The sequence below is a fragment of the Serinus canaria genome, chromosome 1A (genome assembly GCF_022539315.1).
Source record: "Serinus canaria isolate serCan28SL12 chromosome 1A, serCan2020, whole genome shotgun sequence".
Classification (NCBI taxonomy): Eukaryota; Metazoa; Chordata; class Aves; order Passeriformes; family Fringillidae; genus Serinus; species Serinus canaria.
In genome coordinates this window covers 27625914-27650013 of record NC_066314.1, presented here as the reverse complement: position 1 = coordinate 27650013, position 24100 = coordinate 27625914, and the positions used below count along the sequence as shown (strand labels likewise).

Here is a 24100-nt window from a genome sequence, read left to right as displayed (position 1 = left end):
CTTGTGACAATGCTATCCTTCATAAAGCATTCAGAGATACTAGTAGCTTAAAAATATTTAAAAATTTATGCTTTTATGTTAAATCCTGCAAAAAAAAAAAAAAACCCAAAACGTTAGCATGTCCTGTGCTCAGGTATGTTCCTCTTTAACTGCATTTTTGTGGCACAATGATGACATCCAGTGGTTAGAAGGATAATCTTAGTTATGTTTTCTCTAGGGGTGCCAGTTTTAATGCAATTGGAACTTAGTCTGCTCCCAGGAAAAAGCAGACAATTTTAAACAGCCTTCTCCATAACAAATACAGAAATGACCACATCCACTTTTCATCCAAATTAACTGTAAATAAATTTTTATGATTCCTGTAGTTGATGTTGAACGTTTCAGGCAACAAGGAAAGAGGTAAAAAAAGAAGGTAGCAACTCTGGCTGGTTCTTTTCTGTATTTCTTGATATTCAGTTCAGGCCCTCCAAATGTTGGGAACAGAACTGCTGACAAGACACAGACAGGACAGTAAATCAACAGCATCCCTGGTTTCCCTCTACTGTGATTACTTTCTGATTAGTCAAACTTTCTAACAATCATACTTTAAAACTTACTGTCTTTATTTCTTCTGACATTACTCTCACCTGTTTTGGCATCTTTCCACTCATCAGATAGAAAGGTTTTTGACTGGATGGTGTATTTAGAAATAGGACTATGATTGTCTGTTCCACGACTCCAGGTAAGTGCTACAGCAGTGTCTCTAATTTCTTCTACTCTTATACCTCCAGGGGGGCCTGGAGGACCTGGAAAAAGAAAAGAAGAAAAAAAAAAAAGATAGTACAATTAACAAATTAAATATATGGAAAATATTAAATTTCATCAACTTTTAATACTCTATGGAATGATTCAGAGGACAGCTGCTCTTGCATTTTATAACTACCAAATAAAACTTCCATGATTCTCACCTCATCAATATTGGGATAATCTTAAGTGAAAAGATTAATTTTTACCAAACAAAACTGAGCTCAGGAAAAAAACCAAAAAATTTTCCTTTTCAAATTCCACCTCATGCTGTCCTTATTGGGGGCCCACCTTTAACCTACACTTCTGCTTGTGCCACATAGGCCCTGGCTGCAAGTTATGTTGACAAAAATCACACCATAAAAGAGATTTCTATACATCTCTTCCAATTTTTCTTGGCCTTCATATTACCCCAATATGGTAAACCCCTCATCAGGTTCCCACAAAGTTCTGGTTTTTTATTGTGCTTCTGTTTCATATGATACACAGTTATCTGATACATATTAACTGTTCTTTAAAAACAGATACAATCCATTAGGACTACTGAGAGTATTTTCTGCTCCAACATTCAGAGATAATAATATGCCAACATGATTGAGATAATTATCCAACAACCTGATTGAACAAGTCCCAGAGAATATTAAAAACCCAACAATACCATAGTATATTTCTCTGCACTATTTACAGAAAAACCACAGAGAATCAAAACAAAACAACAAAAAAGAATGGAAGGAGATTTCTACATCAGATCTAAACACACAGCGTGTCAAATGTATTTTCAGCTCCTCTTGAGCTCTTTATTTTCTCCATACAGCTGAGCCAAAGGACTCAAATGAAATTAACAGAAACAAAAGCATATACTAGCATAGGTTGCTGTTCCTTGGTTTCAATGAATACATCCTTCAAGCAAGCAATTTCATTCCCTGGATCTCCCTTTCAAGGTAAGGACTAAATGGGAGGACTTCACTGCACATGGAATCGGCTTCTTACTCTTCACAAGGGATGCAGGAAGTAGAAATTGTTGTTAAGAGCTGATTTTTAAGATGAGGGCTATTGGTTAACTCTCCACCCTGATAACAAGCATATTTCCTATCCCAGCTCTAAGGACACACACAGGTAAGGTTTGATGAGAGACACATTCTCCTGTAAGACTGTTTCCTCCAGAAGCCCTCAGACTGGAAACTGTGGAAAGGTTCGTCAGTCCCAACAGCTGTCCTTCCTTCTTCAAAAGATACCTCTCACAGCTACTCACCTCACCATCAGCTTCTGAAAATGGCATGTCTCAGGAAACACCAAGGGCCATAGGAAAAGGAAAAGGCTCCATAGGAAAGCTGATACTGGACCCACAACTAACCCCAAGGTTGGTAGTTGCTTTAGCAATGGGGCACAGTTCCGCTGGGTACAAATTTAGTGGGTAGAGCCAGGTGCTGATATGGTGGTACCAGTGACAGTGAACTGGCTGCATCCAGGGGACAAACTGCTGCAAATATCCAAGCAGTCCATCCAACAGGCCTGAAGCACATTCAGAAGGCATTCCACATTCCAGAGCTTGCCCAGTGAGGCCAACACAAGGCAGGTGCGGTCTATAGGTGCACGCAGGGGCTGCAGAGACCTCAGTGGACTAACATCACTAGCAATTTAAACAAGATCACATAGAACAATCCATATGAACTGTTAAATTGTTTTGTGAAAAGAAAAAACATCTTCGTGTGCCTGCAATGACAGTGGTTGTCCTTTACTGCTCCACTGATGAGATGCTCTGGAACATAGCTCTTTTCATTCTCTGCTGTTGCCTCTTCCTTACCAATGCAGTGAAACTATAATTCCACATTTGTCATATTTATAAGATATTTACTCTTGGCCTGGTAAGATGCTGAATCTTACACTCACAAAAATGGCAGCTGTAAGCAGAACTGTGTTCACTGCATTAAAATCTGAATTTTGGGAACAAAATTAATGTTAATTTCTTCTACAAAATAATCTCTGAGAAACTATAATTACTGGGTTGGAAGGACAATCAGAAGCTTGACAAAGCACCTTGCCTTTTAATTTTTAAAAGGAATTGCTTACACAGTACTAAGGCATTTGAACAGATCCTACTCTTTCACTTTGCAGATCTATTCTGTAGTTTCATCACTTACCATATTTGCTTTGACATTTTATGTCAGCAAAAAATTAAATTCAGAATTATTCAACTACACAACAACCTGAGATAACAGAAGTTCAGAGCCATGACACTAGCTGTACTTCAGCTGCTACACAGCTCTGTGGTGTGACTTCAATGTGGGGAAAACACAGCAGCAAGGCAACTGCAAGTACAAGTTATATCAGTTCTGGATTGTCAACAAAACAGAGCATTAGCACTTCAGAATGTGTTATGCCCACAGGCATAAGAGAGAGCAAAATGCCCAAAGGACATTAACTCATGCTATTAAAACTTCACATTGTAACAAATCTTGTAGGATGTATGAGCAAGAACAGCATTTTGAGACTGCAGTAACACTTAACAGACATGAATCGGAGAAAAACTGAGAGATAAACTTAACCTCAGATGTCTTGGTTTCTCTAATTTGAAAACAGAATCCTTTTAATGTAGGCCTGGTATTATACACAATAATTTAATCCATACAGCTTTATGAAAAATGAGAAGTGACTTAGAAATGTATCCAGGAGATACATTGAAATTATCCTTGAAATCTACTTTTAATAATGAACACCAAATTAAACCATCTAAAAATTGCTTTCACATAAAGAAAAATCCCATATTCAAAAAATCCTTATTTCTTTTCAGGAAAACATATGCTTAGTTAGACCTCTAAATATCTGCAACCAAATCAGTACTCTGGGTAAACTTTTATGACTTTGCTCATTTATGGACTTCTCATTTTGATTTTTGCCATCTGTTGATGAGAAATCACATATCCTAAACAATCAGAAACACTCTTGTCTTGGTGTCTTGTCTAGGTGAAAACCAGCCACATTTCTGCATTACCTGGAGAAGCTTACCTCTTACCACAAGGTCAGCTGAAGCTGAGGAGTTGTCCACAATTGTCTGAGCAGTGCACATGTACCTCCCTGCGTGCCGCAGCTGGACGTTTTTAATCAGCAGCTCTCCATTGGATTTAATCTGTCACAAAAAGAACACTTAGTGAAACTGGCAAACATCCCTGGGCAGCTATGTGATACCTGTCCACACATCCCTCCCAACTGACTTACAGTGGTTGCTATTTCTAAAAAGTAAGTGCTTACTTAGAGGATGGATCACCCTCAAACATAGATCTGATTTATAGGACAGCTGTTGAAAGTGTCCCATGTTTCCTGAGGAGTTGCAGCTCTTTACTGGACATGAAAAAACTAGACACTTTAGTAAATTATTATTAACAAATCAACATTTCCCTCTTACTTTTTGAAGCCCATATCTGAAAACTAAACTTAGTCAAGAATTTGTTCATAAAACACAGTTATATGATTTTTCTGCACCATTACTTGGTTTTTTTTAAACACATTTAGTATAGAATGTCATGGAGTCCTATTAACAGAGCAGGATGCTGTCTGGCTCTTCCTTTTTAATCCTATAGCACTATCTGAGCTTTTATCTCAGAGAGGCTACAGGCACAGCCTAACCAAAGGTGCACCAAGACCTGCCCAGCACTCCACTGCCCTCCCTTGCTGCTGAGGCCCCTGTCAAGCTGGATGTGCTCTTCCCTCAGCTCAGCTCTCTCTTCCCTCTCTCTTCTCTCCTTGGCAAACAGCAGGACCCCAGGGAAGCAGTTCACCTTTTAACAAGGCTCATACACTCATTATCCCAGACCCTAATCCTTCCTTAACACTGTTCACCAACGCCACCGTTGGGAAATACTCAGCCATGTTTTCAGATGGCTATGTGGGCCACTTTGCTGTGGGCCACCTTTGGCTGTGCAGAGAGGCAAACAGAATATGGTATTTTTATCCTATGACACTTTTATCCTGTGACACTTCTAAGTAACCAGACGTGCACCTGTAAAATAACGAGTGGAACAGAGACGATGTGCGCCACAGCTATTTCTCAATGAAAAGCACACTTTATGTGAAGACTTAAGTGCTAAAAAATAACTCACTTGAAATATTTTGCTTACCCATCCTGCATTTTATTCCAGAAAAAGATTACTAGGCTAAATCAATCGGTTATACATTTGCTAGTCTTAAAAGGATTTCTCTAAAAACCCAAATGTTCTCATCAGAATTCATCTGAACTTTCATGGGAGTAAAAGCGCTCCAAAAAAATTAATACATGGATTTATACCACAGTATATCAACAGGGGCAATATTCAGATTTCTTAATTCACTGAAAATTGTTCAAAAATATAACTGAAACACCCTTCCCCCCCCCAAAAAAAAAAAACCCAAACATTGAGATAACTCACTGCAATCCATAGACTTTTACATGCAGGAATAAAAGCAATTCAAATGCAGAATGGTATATAGTGCTATTATCATCACACACACTGGGTAACAAAAAAAGCCCTTTGAGACAATCTCGAATAGTGTGGGCTGTGTGTCTGCATTTAGACATTCAGAAGAAATGAAATAAAGCTAATATCATCCAATTTATGTTTCCTGATTGAAAAGGATGGGGGGAGAAAGCAAGGTTAAATCTTTTCCAAATGCTCTGAAACTAGAATGAGAGCTTATATTCTATATTTAGAGGAGATTAAAATACCCAGATAACACTACCCTTTTCCTTTCCAGACTCCAGTGAGGATTTTGGTTGCCAGCTTCAATTTCTGCTGGCATAAAATTTCAGCAAAAACTGAAAGCTGTTAGCATCAATTTTTTTAGGTCCAACATAAGAATTCACATATTTAAGAAATTATTGTGGTAAATAAATAACTGGATGAAAGAAAAATCAAGCACACAGGAAAGAAATTGGTTTGCTCTGGCTAGCAATACTTCAGCTGATTGCCTTACAGGGTCAGCAAGAAAGGCAGGTTACACTGTGCCTTCTCTCTTTTTGAGTTACACAAGTGCTGCAAACAAGAATCAAACAGATCTGCTGGATCAGTGAACAGTTCAGTACTCCTGATACATTCCAGATAATTTCTCTTTTACCTATTATTAAACTATTTGGATAGTGGATATAGATATACATATATATATTCACACTTTTCTCAAGGCTAATATGGCTTTTAATTTGATTTTTCAAAATGCATACATCCTACAGACATGAGGATGGCCTGGGACAGTGTAATTTCTGTGCTCATGCCTCCCCAGTTTATTCATGAGAACTCCAATTAGACTGCTGTGGCAGACAGCATCCTTTGAAAATCTGCTGGAATTACTGCATAAGTGATCACTGTCTGGCTGAACACCTGACTAATCACATGTGAGCCCTACAGTGGGCTAAGCAATTCTGGCAACAGCTTCCAGGGAGAAAAATCAGTCAGAGTGTCAGTACCTCTATGAGAAAAAAGAAGGCAGCTACCTGATCCTCTGTCCTCCAAAAAATTACAACAAAGAAGCTGCAAAAAATCAAACTCTGATTTTTCAGTTCCTGTTTTTCATTTGGTTGCTGGTTTTTGGGGTGTGTTGTTTTTCTGGGTTTTTTCTCTTTTTTTTTTTTTTTTTTTTTTTTTTAATAATTCTGCTCTTATTTGGTTTGCTTTTAATAAAAAAGACAAACAGTCCCCTATTTGACTGCTGTGTATTGGTTCATTAATACTAAATGTCATCCTAGAAAGAACCACAGTGCCTGTGGTTCTCTGATAATTACTTGCATTTTTATCTGCAAATAATTTTAAGCAAATGCTGGGCAAAACAATAATGTATAGAAACAGACCAGAATCCTCACAATCATATTATTACTTCAATAACAAATGATTTCAAATCTTACTGGGGCTAGTACTTATTTCTATGTTAGCACTTTAATTAAAATAATTTATTGTATTTAATAATGATGTGCCCATATACTTGCCCTAACAATAATTCCCCTTATGGTCTTATAACCTAAATGATGAAAAACAGATGGAACAATGTAACATAATTTTAAAAAATCATCAAGAAATCATAGATATAGTGTTGTATCTTGTTGCTTCAGAAGCTCTCCTGGAGCAAGGCTTCATGCAGTTGGTAATGAAGCTTTCCATACCTCAGAAGAAGCCTAAGTTCTTGGTGGTAAAAGAAGAGCTTACCAAGCAAATTAAGAGCACAGGCATCAGCGAATTCTGTCCACAAATTAGATATGAATGTACTGTATGTTTTCATCCCAAAACCTCAGCTTTGGCCTTTCTTAACTCAGAGAAGAGTGAATCACAGACTGGAAATAGTGATAGCAATACTCAGGGATATTCCAAGGGTATCTGTGGTTCACCACTCACTATTTAACAAGTTTCAAGCAAATACTTGCATCATATAAGCCCTATATTTATGATTTAATAGTGATGTCAAAAATAGCATTTTATGACCTATTTCTGATAGTTATTGGGTTTCTTTTTTACCACCTTTGCCAGGGCACTAAATTGCCAAAAGCCATCAGAATGAGATCCTGTACAATTAAGTATCAATTACAGGAATCTAGTGTTTTGACTGAAAACAGTGTCTATCCACTTTTGTTGGGCACTCAGAGACAATAAAGAAACTTCTGTTAATATAAGACATACAAGCCCAAGTAATAAGAAAGTTAACTTGGTAGAAATAGAAGAACCTGGTAAGCAGAGACAGAGTGTTTTTTTTTTTAATTCAGGTTCTAAACTTAGACATCTGAGCTCTTACCATTTTACATCTACTGTTTAATACACAGTAGATGTAAAATGGTAAGAGAATCAATAGGAAGTAATCCAGAAGAGATGGGATTCTTGGTGATGAGATCAGTCAGGAAATAACATTTAACATCTTTTTCTACTACCTGTACCTAGAATTATTAATTCATGAGCTCATGTGAATTGGTTTGATCCTGCCAGTACAGAATTAGCTGAGTGGTTGCTAAAACCAGAACAGATAATCCAACAGCTGTTGAGGTAAGTTAATGTAAATGTGACTATAGATGTTTTCTTGCTATTGACATCAGAGACATAGGGACAACACCCCCAGTGCAACACTACTGTCTTAATCCTATTCACCTGAGACCCTATTTTGTTGTATGAGCCATAGTTACAGATAAATAAAAAACTCAGCAGGATAATGATGACACTCACTCCCACTAAGGAATCTTTTCCTTCAGTGAGCTATATTTATATGTAAAGGATATACAATAGTTAGTGTAGTTAATTCTACACTTGAGATGTGGACTGGGAAGCATTTCCAACAAGCGTATTATTATTCTTCTCCTTGTGGCATACCACTAAATATTCCTGAGGACACCGTGCTTTGTACCAGCATCTCCCTTTGGTAATGGGCCTTGTTATTTCACTTGTAACAGCAGAAAAAGCCTAGCTACTTGCTCACTTATGCTCATGGCTCACAGCTTTATGGCTGATGACAAAATTTCACAATACACTGCAAATTACACTTCTCTGAGCAATGTTCACACCTGGCTTTCTTAGCTCCTGCTATCTAACTACAGATGGTACATGAGTTTTGGTAGCCTGGTAAGTCTCACGAGCACATAAATGTTACAGTCAACTGCTCTGGCAGAATATTTTTTAATTCTAGCACAGAGGTTGGCAGATCTTCTAAACTAATTACAATTCTTTGTGCTGTAAGTAGAATAAGTTTCCTCAAAGGCTTCTGCCAGAGCAAACTGCTCATTGGCTTTGCCCTCAGCATTATATCTTCTGCTTTCCTTCCCCTCCTTGCTCCTAACCACTGACTCCATCCATCACATTCCACACTCACTAGGTTATTATTAGGCCATTGCCTCTAAATATTCCTCCAAACCTACCCAAAATTGGGTAGCTTTGGAGTAATACTTAGAGTCACTTTCAGCTCACTCACATCTAAAGCACGTCCCTAACAAATCAAGGCACTGAAAACAGTGTATTGAGACAGTACCTTGAGAGAGTCCTAAAAGTCTCTTCTGTAAAAAAAACAGTGAGCAGTTGATTTGGTTGGTCATGCTTCTTCAACAATCACCTGCCACCTTAATACATTCAAAACCTGTACTAAATGAGCTCACAACAACTTTGGCTTTGTTCTAGCCCTTAAATAACCTCTTCTTCCTAATCACTGTGTAACTGAGCTTTCCTGTTTTGATTTCAACAACCAGGTGACCTCTTCATTGGGTGAGGGAAAGGCTGTGGATGTTTTCTGATGGACTTTAGGAAAGCCTTTGACACCATTTGCCACAGCATTATCCTGCATAAATTGGTTTCCTATGGCTTGGATGAGTGGACTGTTGTGGGGAAAAAAAAACTGTCTGGATGGCCGGACCCAGAGAGTGGTGGTGAGTGGAGTTACATCCAGCTGGCAGCTGGGAACCAGTGGGATACTCCAGGGCTCAATACTGGGGCCAGTCCTGTTTAATATCTTTACTGAATGAGGGGATCAAGTGCATGCTCAGCGAGTTTGCAGATGACACCAAGTTCGGCAGGAGTGTTGATCTGCTGGAGGGCAGGAAGGCTCTGCAGAAAGATCTGGACAGGCTGGATCAATGAGCCAAGGCCAATGGTATGAGCTCAAGGCCAGGTACGGGTCCTGCACTTGGGTCACAACAACCCCAGGCAGTGCTACAGGATGTGGGAAGAGTGGCAGGAAAGTGGCCTGGTGGAAAAGGACCTGGAAGTGCTGGTTGGCAGCAGCTGAACATGAGCCAGGGTGTGCTCAGGTGGCCAAGGTTAATGGCTGTAATTGTTAAGTGCTCAGGTGACCAAGAAGGTTAATGGCATCCTGCCTTGTATCTGAAAAAGTGTGGCCAGCAGGACCAGGGCAGTGATTGTCCCCCTGTACTTGGCGCTGGTGAGGAGGCACTTCAAGTACAGTGTTAGGTTTTGGGTCCCTCACAGCAAGCAAGACATTGAGGTGCTGGAGCGGGTCCAGAGAAGGGCCACAAAGGCTGGTGAAGGGGCTGGAGCACAGGCATGATGAGGAGCAGCTGAAGGAACTGGGGGTGTTCAGCCTGGAGCAGAGGCTGAGGTGGGACCTTATCACTCTTTACAACTACCTAAAGTGGTGAGGTGGGGTTGGTCTCTTCTCCCAAATAACAAGGGAAACATTTCTCCATGGAAAAGGTTGTCAGGCGCTGGAACAGGTTAGCCTGGGAAGTGGTTGAATTATCAACCCTGGAGGTATTTAGATGTGTAGATGTGGCACTTAGTGACATGGTTTAGAGGTGGACTTCACAGTGCCCGGTTAACAGTTAGACTTGGCATCCTTTTTCATCCTAAACTGTTCTATGATTCTGTAGTTCTATCTATTTTACTCCAATTCTTCAGTTCTTTTGAACTTTCTGTTAATTTCGCGGTCTACACCTGGAGCTAGACTCAACACTCTGCAAGGAGGATTACCAGGGAAAGCAATGAAGAAAAATGGAAATTAAAATTCTTGTATGTTATCTGCTGCAGGTAACAGTGGAATCATGGAATCACAGAATAGTTTGGGTTGGAGTACACAATTATAAAATAAAACTAAGTGCCTCCATAGCAATCTCTTGAAGCAGGAGCATGCAGTAGAATAACTTTGTCTATCCATGTCAGACAACAAACTGCAATTTAAAATAATGTACAAAAACCAGGCAGCTGTAAATCTCTACTCTTCTAATATGACTTTTATAGTTCAACTTGTTCTTTGTTGTTTACAAAACCATCAGCTTTGGAGAAGAAACAAACAAAGTGTTTTGTCAAACACTGTCTCCAATCTAGAATTTATCTCGCCGCTTTCAGAAATCTGCAGTGTGAATTTTGGACTAATCACGTTTAACAAGTAAATAAAGAAACAGGCTCTTCCATTTGTGCTGCCCTTATTTAAGTGTGAAAAGTACCTGTCTGGCCATGTATGTCCAGAATATTATGAGTGTCATCCTAGAACACTGTAAAGCTTTCTGTACTTCAAAGAGAGATAAAGTAAGAGGAATAATATTTGCATAAGGAAAAAGCAAGCTTTTCAGTATTCAGAGAAGTCTACACTACTGCAGGTTAACCACAAGAAAGCTGCAGGGATACAGAGGTGGTTATGCACAGACACCTCGGATTCAGAAGCTGCTCAAAGACAAATAGGGCCTGAGCTGTGGGTCCTGGAAGTTCTGTGCTGAATGTATCTGTCTGCCTTTGTGCCATGTCTCTGCACCTATGAACACTGGAGAGAACACTGCAAACTCAGAATTCACACTTCAGAGTCAGTGTGGATTCAGCAGGTTTTGCTTTCTGCACTGTATCACTCATGACATGACACTCATGACATGACATTTCTCAGCCTCAGCTTGAGAAATGCCCCTATATATGAGAAAATATGAAGAGGTAGCAAATCAGTTGTATCTATGACAAAATTCATTACCTGGCTTTACTGTATCTATCACCACTTACTCTTTATTTGAATATTTAAAGAAGAAAGTTATGTGCAAGAAGGTCAACTTCCTGAACACTTGTACAGCAATTCAACTTATTAAAGACAAAATGGTGATAAAAATTCAGGTTCATTGATATTAATTAAGACAACTAATAAATAATGTAGCAAACAGAAATATTGCTGGTATGGGAAGCCTTTTAAAGTGTATTTGTGTCATTATGTCACTAAGACAATTACAGCCTAAACTTGAACTCTTCTTAAGTCTACATACAAGCTTCTGACTTGAACCAGTTAAATTATGGAGTTCCTTTTCCTTACTATCCATAAGAATGGACTAGTGGGACTCAAAAGTATTAAAAAAATACTCTTTTTTTGTAATGAAATTAAAAGAATTTTCCTTTTTGGATACTTTATGTATTTTTTAATATAAACATCTTAAAAGTAATCTTTTCAATCTTTAAAAATATATGACAAAAAGCAGATCTATAAATAACAAACAAACATTAGAGTCTTCCAGATTAGTTGAAGAGCTGTATCTTTTTGAGACTTGAAAATATGTGTTAATGTTTAGTTCCTCAATCAAATAATCAGAGGAACATATAAAGTTAAAAGTAATCTATTTAACAGTAAGATTTTGAAGCCTCCATTTGACTGTTGGAAGCTAACCAACTCTTTTGTTTTTTTTTCTTTTTTTCCCCCCTTTACATACTTCTGTCACAGGAAACTAAAACAGAACTGACAAATTTCCTTTTGAGAAATTAGTCTAAGCATTAATGTAATGCAAATTAGCTTTGCCTTCAGCAATAATGGAGATACCAAAGCTTGCATTTAAAGAAAGAAGAATTATGCAGGTGTTTACCTGAATTTAATTAGCATTTCATAATGTCTATATGACAATAATAATAATAATAATAATAATATTTGAGAACTGAAATACTGTGGTTTTATCAAGTTTCAGCAACTTGATCTGCATAGTCACATAAATTAATAGTGATATTATCAGAGAGACAGATGAGGATTCTTCATCCAGAAGAAATTATGCACATGCTTCATATACCCAGTAATCTTAATATTCACAGTGCAGTATGTTTTTCTTTTGTGTTTGTGAAGTGCTGGTGAGCACGTTTCAAGCTCAGCAGCTCGGGCTGCTGCTGTCAAGAGTAAACCAGCTCACCCTTTGAGAGCCTGAGCAAACCTGCCACCCAGTGACTTCAGCCCAGAACTGCCAGGGAGAAGGAAACTGGCAGGAGAAAAGAAAATCCGTTTGCTTGCTCAGGAAGGAGAAAAACTCTTAATGCTACAATACAATAACAAATGAATAGAAGAGAAATACAGAAACTGCATATTCCTTTTAATTATATCCTACATAAACCATTGCACTGGATTTGCTGAATTTGTTAAAAATTCTGCATTTGTTATTACTTCAGCACTGAACCACCTAATACCTACAAATGTAGACTTCATATGCAATCCTACTGTCTCCTCTGTCCCAGGTAAAAACCAAGGTACCCCTGAAGAGTAACGATGACTATTTGCACTTGCTCTGCATTTGAAAGCCCCGAATTAAGGCTTAGGAATGCAAAACAAGAAGATGCCTCTGTGCTAAAAGAATTTCTACCAGTTTTGACAGATCAAATGCAAAACAAACCAAGAAATATCCTTCAGAAGGAAGGACATCCTTCAGGGTATCCTGAAGTAAATTAATTGTTATTTAGATCTAAACTACTTAAAGGTCTAAGTGAATTAGGATTTCTTCATCTTCTTTTGAATCCTGTGGAATATCCATCTCTGTATCTATTGAAAGAGGAAACATTCCAGCACAAGATTCAACACCTAGATGAAGAGAAGCACCTTTTTCTCTCCCTCTGCAGACCACAGAAAGTTTGTAGAGACCAAAGTAGTCTAGAAAAGTTAGGGTAATTTGGTTTTGAATTGAAGCACTTCAATAAAGGGTCCAAAGACCTGTGGAGATAATCAGAATTTGAGCTCAGGAATCCAGGACCGCTGGCTATCTGGAAAGTGACAGAGGTAGCTGGGAACTAAATAGTGTCAATCTTCTAAAAGAATTACACATTTTCTGAAGACCTCATTTGGTGCCACATTTGTCAACTTGAAATGCTTTGCTAGGAAGTGCCTTAAAACAGCATTAAATTTCAGAATTAATTTCCACTAAAAGCAAAAAAAAATCCAGTTTACTTTTATTTTCATTATTTAGAGGAAATCCCAAAAATGTGTATCAGTGATATAAAATTTTTTGTTTAACATTTTCAACACATGGCCCAGAGATGGAATGCTTTCTCTTGCATTACAAATTCTTCTGATAAAACCATTTTAACCTTTTTTCCACATCAAAATAACTGATTCATTAACACTTTCAGTCTGCTTTTCTGTTCTATGGAACAAATTTCTTTGTGTGACATCTGTCAGGTAGCCTAAACCAATCAACTAAATAAAACCTGGCACAAACTGATTTTATTTGTTCTTTTATAAGGAGTAAGTTTACTGGGGCTTTACTCTTTAAGCTCTTATTTTGCCTGACACTCAGACTCATTCCAGTATTATCTAAGAACAAACTAATACAATTAGGAGGCAATTCAAGCTTTTCCAAGATATTCCTATGCATCAATTACTCTACCAGAGTGTAAATATAGACCTATCAAAAATGTGACTGAATAGCCACCTGAAGGAAAGGTTTTGAAAGATGCCAGTGTACTGAAGAATAAGTAAATACTTATTTATTCCTGAGGCAACACAAAATACACTGTAGACTACTTACTACCCTGCTACTCAGTGTGGACATAGCCTTGCAGGAGATTTATTGCAGAAAGGAGTGTATGTCTTTGGGTTTGAATGTTTATCAGCTGATCTTAGCATACTTCTACTGGCTTGCTGGACAAGGACATGCTCTCTCACTAAAAGGGAGCAGTGTGGCTTCTTAAATATGTCTTACAACTCAGCAAATGAGCAGGTTGAGGCAACTCTTGACTCCTCAAAGGGCTGGTTTGTTCCAAATCAGACTAAAATAGTTACACTTTAAACATATTTTCACATGGAGATAAACAGATGCTGAAAGCAAAAAAGGAATTGCTTGTCCCTGGAAAATCAGATAATATTGCAAGCCTACGAGAAGGACTCTTCAGGGGGGCACTGGTACATCATTTTGAACAAAGAGCTGAAACTAAATGTGGTCCCTGGTGTTCCCAGACACTACAACTACCATTAGCAACTATTTCTCTCCATACCCAGAGTTCCTCTTGGGAGCACAAAAAAAAAAAAAAAAAAAAAAGGTAACAAATATGAGGATTTTTGTATAATTTAAGTCCAGAATAGCAGAATAAATATTTACACAAGTAGGCGACCACTTGGAGGTTGCTGAAGATTAGGCAAATCAGCATGTGATTAGACACAACAAGAAAGGATTTCTAATAGAGATATTAATTTTAAATCAACCTGATAGAAGACTCTAAAAACAACTATACACGCAAATACAAAGGAACTATGATTGTTCTACATGCCAAAATGAGTGTATTAACTTGTTTAGCCTTCTCATAAACTGTTCTTCCTCAGTGTTTACAGACTGTTTGACTCCTACCCACCATCTGGCTCAGTTTTGTGCCAAATTCCAGAAATATTGATAATAGAAACCTAGGTAAGTAAAAATAATGCATATGCAAACTTTTTTGAGGTAATTTGCACCCTGTTTACAACCAGGTTATCTACCTTACCAGCTATTTTCACTAATAATCAGAGTGGGATTTATCTGAGGTACCAAAATCCTTACATCAATTTAAGAGAACTGATTTCAGATATCTGCCTGCAAATGTCTATGTGTCTGTAAGGTGTCTGAATTGTAACTCTGTTTTATGTTCTTGGCCTTCTGGACCCAAACTGACACAGAAAAGACAGCTATTCACAACAAAGTAAACTAGGCTTTCATGTATTAAATGAGGTTCTATAGTATCTTACCATAACATTCCGTTCATAATGCTCGTGCTCTTTCTCAAAATCTATTACAAAGCCATTTAGAGACCAGATAAATGTCAGGTCTAATGTGGGATCATGGGATGCAATGCATTGCATGGTAGCATTCTCTCCAACGGTGACATCAACATTCAACGGAGCTAGAGTAATTCTTGTAGCTTCTGTGAAGTTAATGGCAAACAGGGAAAATTACAATAAGTAAATATTTAACAAAATAGAAGCTGAGCTCCACAACTGTTTGATCATACATTAAACCTCTCCCTCAAAGTCTAGTTTACACGTTATTCAAACAACTACATTTCAAAGGACCAAACTGAAGACAACAAAGAAAGCATTTTACAACTAAAATACCTGGTTTCTGTTTAGTTGTTTAAATCTCTGAATCACATTACAACTATTTTTATTCATTGAGTATATCTCAAGTAGAAAGAAGACACATGTTGAATATTATGTGACTTTTGTTGCATTTCTTGTTTCAATTATAATATTTCCTATGTTTTAAAACTTGCGTCTTTAATGAATGAAAAGTTCTACTTGGTTAGGCCAAGTCAGATTTTCATTAGAGAATTGTAGGGATTGTGATCTTAATTTATCTATTGAGAAACAATATAATAGATGCATAACAAATTGTGTAAATAGCTACATGTGAAAAAGAAGAGTAAACAATAAAAGAAAAGGAAGAAAGCACATCAGCATTGAGCTGTCACATCCAGCATGATTTCTGAAACAGAGATTAAAAACCAATTTGACAAATGACTCTTCCATTATCAGCAGTACTTGATAGACATGGGTCCAACAGAATGCTGTTTTTCCTGTCTGTAGTATACAGTTATTTACTTTGACATCAGATTTAAAATACACGATTAAGGATATCAGTACTCACAGTAAATAAAAATACTGATAAAGGAAGGTAATTTACAAGTGCAATCAATGGATATATGCCCTTATCTCACAAATTTCATGCAGATTTCTTTAACAGCAATGCTCTTTTAAACACGTTTATACCACCACCACCACAGCACCAAAACCACCACCAAAACAAACTAATAAACAAACAAACCAACCAAACCAAACCCCCTACAAAACAAAAAACCACAACACTAGGGAAGGTCATCAGGAGTCCCATTTCTCTGAATCATGGCCCCAGAATCACACCTTAGCATGAGTGCTAAGCTACCAAACAAAGGGAATGCATTAAAATATTTAATACATCAATTTAATGGATCTTGTTTAGTAATCTCTTATGGAGAAATCAACCCTGAAAACTGAGATACAGTGCCAGAACTGATGCAGACATACCCAGTTTCAACTGAGCAATATGCTTTAAAGCATCAATTCAGTATTAATGAGCAATTAAATTTGAAAGATGTAGAACAGCTTGAAAAAGTAGTGCAACGCTGGAACAAAAATTAGTCATTTTGAACTAAGGGATTCTGCCCAAAACAAACTAATGCAATTCTGAGGCTTACCAGTCATTTCTAGAACACCAGTGCTATTGGCTTTTCCTCGGTTATTTTCTGCAAAACAGGTGTAGCGACCTTCATCCAGCTTTGTGACATTGATAATTTCCAGGCTCCCATCATCCCAGATACGTATGCTATGGAAAGTGCAAAAAATACACCAAGAGAAATTAAATTCTATATTAGAAAGCAATGCTTCCTGTAGAACTGTAGTAAATGAAAGAACAAACCACAAACACCATTTGCAAACTCACATCTAACTACTGGATTTATAAACACATCTACAGTAAAAAAATATTTAAAGAGCCTGTGAACTGAGATATTAGATGTGTCAGATTGCTGGAGCAAGAGAATGTACTCCTGTTCACTTTCAAGTATTTTTCTTTGAGTTTTATGGTACAATTCAATTCTTTAACCAGACTAGGTAAAGGGGGATACCCTGCTAACTCTTTGAATCTGTACTGCCAGCAACATTTTGGCATATTATTTTCCTGAAGTTACACATTCTCCTGTTCCTGAAGTCTGCAAAATAGAGGCTCACCCTAAGGGATAGACAGACAGATACATAAGGTTACATTTTTAAGGCTCAAAGTGTTCACAGACAGTCAATACTAACCGGCTCCCATTCGCAAGCAATTCTGTTCCTTTGCTCCAGGAGAATTTTGGTTTAGGAGCAGCTTTAGGTTTGCATTCAATGATTACACGCCCCCCTTTAGCTGCTAGGATTTTCTTCTTCATAGGGTTCAGTTCAAAAGTAGGAGGTGAAGCTGAAAGCAAAAATTAACACAAATACTGCTGCTAGTGATTTTACTGCAAAGTAGAATTTTTTTCTAACATACAATAAATGACTGAACTATCAAATTGTTTACAAATGTTCATTATGCAGACTACTGAGAAAAATATCAACGATACAGAGATGCACTAGAAGTACATGGTGATCTACAAGAAACAGGAAAAATCATTAAGTAGTTCTGTGCTGTGCTACACTAGAGGTTTCTTTCTATTGATTTCTGAACTTTCATCTGAGTTTAATCTAACAAGATCAAAGTCCACTGAAAGTTTTTCCCTTTCAAAAAGCCTTTTGATCATTCCTAATAAAATTCAGATTCCCGAAGAAAAATTTCTTTAACAAGTTGCTCACTCAATCATAATTCCAGAGAATACTTGGGTTTACCTTTCAGTGGTTTTAACCCTCTCTACAAACTAAAACTGTGCCTTTCTTATTCTTTGTGGTTTTCTGTTTGGCCAGCTGGCTGTAGCTGCATTCTCAGATGTGCAAGAATACTGAGATGTGACTGCCATAAGCACCACACTTATGTCTCTGAGGTCAGATCTTTGCTTACTAATTTTTTCTTTATTTGAAACCAAATAAAAAAAAAAAAAAGCTTTTAATTATGTTGCATCTTGGCATACCAGGAAGTTAATCATGCCAGCAAGTGTGTGCACAGCCTGAGGAAATAAGGCTACTATTTGATTTCAGAAGTACAGAGCAAAACTCTGACCAATATCCCCATATTGCCAACACTGAATTTTGAAAACACACATTTAAAAAGTGCTAATTTTGTGTAAAGCAAGCTGGTAGTGAGTACACAGTAATGGAAGAACAGTGTAGAATGAATTATTGTTGTGCAATGGGTTGGGAAAACCAAGATTAGTTTAGTTCTTGGGAAAGTCTGAAGGCAAGTGTGAGATGGAAAGAACAGTAATTATCACAGCAAAATTTAGAAAAATGTGTCATACAGCCAGTGTGTCTGCTCTAATGAAATCAGTAAAAACATCAGAAATTGTTTAAAGCCTGAGAACTCTGGATCTGAGAGTCAAACTTTCAACAGGATGCTCCTCAGGAAATCACAGTGGACTCATAACTGCATCCAGCCATCAAATGGCACAGCTATTTGTGGGCAAAACCAAACATTGTGACTTCAGTGTAAGGGGCTGCAGAAAGCAAAACCAAAGGGGACAACAAAGACTAAGATCTTCAAAGGCCAAGTGAGAACATGATTTCTTAAAAAACAGATTTTATCTCACAGAGAAGTGATGATATGTGAGCAAAAATGAAAATGCTTCTTAACTGTAGCCATGATATTTTCTGAAAATCTTTTCCTTAGGATTTTCCTCCTGAGAAGCTGAGAGGAACAAAATGTAAACAATAATTATCTGCTGCTGTGGAAGGCAACAGGTGGATCTGTGATTAGTCTCATGTGGTTGTTTCTAATTAATGGCCAATCACAGTCCAGCTGTCTCAGACTGTCCCAGTCAGTCCGATCCTTTGTTATTCATTCCTTTGCTATTTTTAACCAGCCTTCTGATGAAATCCTTTCTTCTATTCTTTTAGTATAGTTTTAATATATATATAATATATATCATAAAATAAAAAATCAAGCCTTCTGAACATGGAGTCAACTTTCTTGTCTCTTCCCTCATCCTGGGACCCCTGCGAACACCGTCACAATTGGTGACCCCGAGTGACAAAGAAACCACCACACTTAACCAGTTTTGCAAGCTTAAAAGCTTAGGTTGCAACTGTATGTGCTTCGTGTAACTTCAGCAATATCAGTTCCTCTGAGAGGGAACACCAGGAAACAAGCATCATAAATACAAAGAGAAAACATGCCCCACAAGTTGGTAAATTTATTCCTCAAGTTGTTGTCAAAAACCAGCTGGAGAGCTCAAATAAACCCCATCTCACCTAGACTGAGTGAGAGTTCTTAGCTTCATCCTCACAGGAATCTGTTACCAAACAGTACTTGCAAATATAACTGCTATCTTACTCAAGCCTGAAATAGTAAATAGAGAAATAATCCCACTGACCCACAATCTTCAGTTCAGCATTTGCATAAATAATTCCATGCATGTTTTCTGCTATACACTGGTACATGCCGGCATCGTCAAAGGTCAGACTTTGCATTCTTAGTTCACCTTTCCGGAACTAAAACACAGAATCAATAAAATAACAAGATATTAAGATATTAACATAAACTACATAAGCTGAAGAATCCAGACCCCCTTTTTTTTTCCTTTTTCAGTAACATTTGATTTACCTTTTTTCTAAAGAAAGAGTCACTGTCATTCAATATTTAAGTTTCTGGGAAAGTCCTAGTTGAGTGTCAGTAGAGAAATTTACTCTCCAGTCCCCTGTTATCATATCAATGCACACTACTGATTCAGAAATAAGAAACAAGGAATTAAATTAATTTATGCACATAAGCTTTGTTATGCCATCTCACTCATCAGGGCTTTCTGTTGTTACATCATTTTACAACAGGAAAAAGTCAAAGTAAGTCCCAGTGAGGTAAGAGTTTTTCAGAAGTTTTCTCTGAGAGATAGTACAAACTATTTTCTATTACTTGGTTTTAATGTAAAAAAGCAAAACTAGTCAATCAAAATAAGGTAGTTAAGGTGGAGTATTTTGTAAATGTAAATGTTTTTGAAAGACCATGTTAATGCCTTCTGTTTTCTTGAGAAAATGAAGCTGAAAGCTTTAACTTTTGATTCTAAGTGCACTGGAGTGCATGGGGGCAGTGGAAGATTAAGAGAATAGTACTTGGCTGAAAAGAGAACAGATTAAAGGAAGCATATTTTCTGACTATTCTATGTGAAAATATTTTAATCAGATTTTATACAAGGAATCTTTGTTGTGTTCTAAATGAAAGGCCTAATTACAAGTTATCTGATTTAGAAACAAATTATATTTTCAAGGCAATTTGCATTTCTGCCATCTTCCATTTGGAAATCATCTTATCATCACAGTAACACACAGCATAATCTTCTGGTGTACTGCTGGAGACTTGCACACTGCGTTCTGCAATCCAGTATGCAGATTTTGTTAGTGAAAGCCAAGTTCGGTGGGGACCACCAAGTAACTCACTTGTTAAATTATTTGTTTGGAATAACTACCAAAGCTAGAAAAAAGCATTGTTTTTCTTGGTTTAAGTCACCTCCATATAGCAGATGGTGATATCCCTGCTCTGCCTCCAACATCACACCTTCTTCTTAAGATAGAAAGTCAAAAACCAAGCTGCCTCATTGTCTTTTTTGTTTGCCAAGAGTCACTACAGCTCAGCAGATGCAGAGCTGCACTGTGCCCTTGCATTCTCTTGGTTTTTGATGGCTTTTCATGTAGTGTAAGCACTAGACTTTGAATACACTGTTGGAATGCCTGAACAGGTTTTTCCCAGAGAAACTGTGGATGTCCCACCCCTGGAATTGTTCAAGGGCAGGCTGGATGGAGTTCTGAGCAACCAGGGCTAGTGAAAGGTACCCCTGCGAGTGAAAGGTGCCCCTGCCCATGACTAGGGGGTTGGAACTAAACCATCTTTAAAGCACTTTCCAACACAAACCATTCTATTATTCCAGGATACTAGGAGAGAAAATTTACTTTGTTTAAACCAAATAGTCAATGTAATAGAATTAAATTATCAAACAGTACTTTTTAAAATTCTTTTAAACATCACCTAAACATTTGCAACACTCTGTGTCTAGAAAAAATGTGAAAAAATACAGGATATAGAAAGATCACTGATACTTTAAAAAATAATCTTTATATTCATACCTCCACTGACAAATTTGTCTTATATTTTTAAAGACACATTCATGCTTAATGTGGCAAAAAGGATTAATTTTAAAGAAAAGCTGACATTTTTATCCACAGTGAAGAGCATTTATTTAAAAAGGCCTGGAGAAAAAGGGATATCTACCTCCTAAACATGTGGTCAAAAGTTAAGTTCAAAAGTCAAAGCTGAATACTAAAAAGCCTGAAGAAATAAAGAAGACTGAGATGAAACTTTTAAAAATAGATTTTAATGCCTCATGCAAGTGGCATCAGAGAATATTTAGATCATTATAATTAATTTTCCTTTAACTTTTTAATAATGCATGCTTCAAAAAACTGTTTCCATGAGCTAACCACTCAAGCCTGTGTTACCTACAGCAATACACTCACCGAGGCACCATTCTTCAGCCACCTAATTGTTGGAATAGGCTTGCCCGTAGCTACACAAGGCCAGTACAGGTCACTGCCTATATCCCTTTCTGTGTCATTGATATGTTCTACCCACTCAGGAGCAGCTGCAGAATAAAATACATGATGCATTGTAAATATAGCAAATACATATTTAATTAGCATTATGTTGTATTAAATCCACTGCTTTTTCCATGATACTTAAACAGGCAACTCAAATTAATGATAACTCAGCAATGCACCAGCACAAAAAAGAAGTTTTTGTCTTACAACATAGATTCAAAAAAGCTTCAAACTATTTTTTATGAGAAGAAAATATGGAATTGAAATAATGGTTCCTGAAAGACAGAAGACAAGATATCACCACTTACATTGATCTTTAGATTATTCCATGTGAAAATTACTCAGTAGCACCGTGAAAATGACAGTTTAATGACATGAAATTGTGCAAAACTGTATGTACTCAAAGGATCTCCAGGATATTATGCTCTTGGTCCAAACACTATATGTAAGAAATTAATATTGAAAACAGTCCAGCATATTTGCTTTTGCGAAGCAAACAAACCAATTTATTAGTTTTACTTATTACAAGCAGTAATAACCTTCCCACTAATTCTGAGTTTGATCTTCTGAAGTTCTAGCACTTAACTCAGAAGATCTTCTGTTCAGCCAGGGAAAGAGACACAAATCTTCTGAAGGTGGTTCAGATGTTACGTGTGACCTTTTCATGCCACGGTTTTGTGGCATAGTCCTCAGACAAGAAGCCAAGTTACTTGGGATCATTTCACCATGAGTAGTAAGATACAATTTTTGGTTATCCAATTTAACCGAATGCAAAAAGGAAAGTGACAGAGGGTGGAGGAATAAAGATCTGTGCATATAAGACAGAGCTGTGCTAATAAGACAGAGAGCTAAGACAGAAAACACAAACAAAATAAGAAAACAAGAAATCCTAACAAACTTAATGGTCTCTTTTTCTTCCCAGAAGTTCTTTCACTTCAAGTACTATAAATTGATTTAATTTACACTATGCACATGTATAACAGGTAACACAGAATTGCCAAAGTGTATATACCAGCTATCTAACCAGACAATTAATACATAAATATCATGTCTGGCATTTAATGCAAGAGTTTTGATGCTGCTCTATTAACTTGAACAGCAGTGTGTGAGGATGATGGTATGAATCAACACGGACATCAACTGTGAAAACACAGACACTTCCAACATAACTAAAAGCAACACAGATCATCAAGAATAAAATTGTTCTTCCTACCTTGTACATAAACTCTTGCTTGGTGTTTATCTTTTCCTTTATAGTTTTCAGCTTCACACTCATAAAGTCCTTCATCTTCATACTGAATATTGAAGATCTTAAGAACTGCACCAGACATGCTTATCTCAGCAGAGGCTGGCAAGGGCTCAAGGTATTTACTCCATCTGAGTTCAGGAACCGGACTTGAAAAGGTACAGTAAAGTACAAATGAGCGTGTTCAAGAACTGGCTGTTAAAGTGCAGACTACAAAAAGAGCATTTGATCATGAAATATGTATTTTCATTCCCTGAAATATGAAAGCAACTCGTGCTGCACAATAACTTTAAAACACACTTACTTTCCAAGAGCAAAACACTCCAGTGTCACGTTTTGTCCCAGGAGAGCATACGTGTCCTTGAACTTCACCTTGATATCAGCAGGATATACTTTTGCTCCTAATATGAAAAAAAAAAAAAAAGATTCTAAGAAAAGGCATGTCAGAAAGTTATAGAGCTACTAAAATTTACACAGCTCAATAAAACTTTTCCTAAAATTCCAGACAAAATTTTTCTTTAAACTGCAACAGCCTGTCAATTCATAAAGTCTGACTAGACACTGAACTTTTACTAGTAAGCAACTAGTTATCTTTTTCTGGATGACTAATCCTAACATTTTTTACAGAATTTCTAATTACACTTGAAGCATGATGATGTATTCTATGAGTGGGTAGACAAAAACCTGAGTCTTTTTTTTCACAGGTTTTTTACTGCATAGAGTATTTTGAATTATTTTGAATTTAAGCACTATTTTGTCTCAGTAAGTGTATGAAAGAACTAGAGCAAGCACATCTACAGTTTAATGAGTGCAAAGGGATGTAAATGCATCAAATCTCCCTACTAGTAATCCCTTTAGGAACCCTCTTGCAGTTCTAGATGAAGAATGCAGTGTGAATACTAGAGTGTTTGGTCAAAGATCACTAATTTGAAATTATACAAATTCAATCAGTAATATGGAAAACTGTACAGATAAAAGAGTCACTGAAAAATTGATGATCAGTTTATGAGAACCTAGTGACTGACAGTCTGAAGTGGCATTTGGGAACCAAAAGGGAGTTTGGTTCCTGTTTAGAAAACATGCAGTTCTGAAAAAACGGCAGCAAATAATCCAGTGACAAAAAGCCACAGAGGTGCCTTAGGAGATTGACTGAGAGACACAAAGCTCTCAGGCCACCACTGGATAGGAAATTTC

General features: G+C 37.2%; 1 protein-coding gene across 1 annotated transcript in view; it reads right to left on the bottom strand.

Moving 5' to 3' along the window:
* Positions 1 to 24100, bottom strand: part of CNTN1 (contactin 1) — a 212273-nt gene that overhangs the window by 36881 nt on the left and 151292 nt on the right. The window contains exons 8-16 of the mRNA XM_050982023.1: positions 23211 to 23307; positions 22874 to 23055; positions 21580 to 21704; positions 19449 to 19566; positions 17254 to 17404; positions 16647 to 16774; positions 15163 to 15338; positions 3790 to 3910; positions 627 to 785 (exon numbers count right to left, since the gene is read on the bottom strand). Coding sequence (XP_050837980.1) covers positions 627 to 785; positions 3790 to 3910; positions 15163 to 15338; positions 16647 to 16774; positions 17254 to 17404; positions 19449 to 19566; positions 21580 to 21704; positions 22874 to 23055; positions 23211 to 23307 — 1257 coding nt within the window. The remainder of the gene's footprint in view (positions 1 to 626; positions 786 to 3789; positions 3911 to 15162; positions 15339 to 16646; positions 16775 to 17253; positions 17405 to 19448; positions 19567 to 21579; positions 21705 to 22873; positions 23056 to 23210; positions 23308 to 24100) is intronic.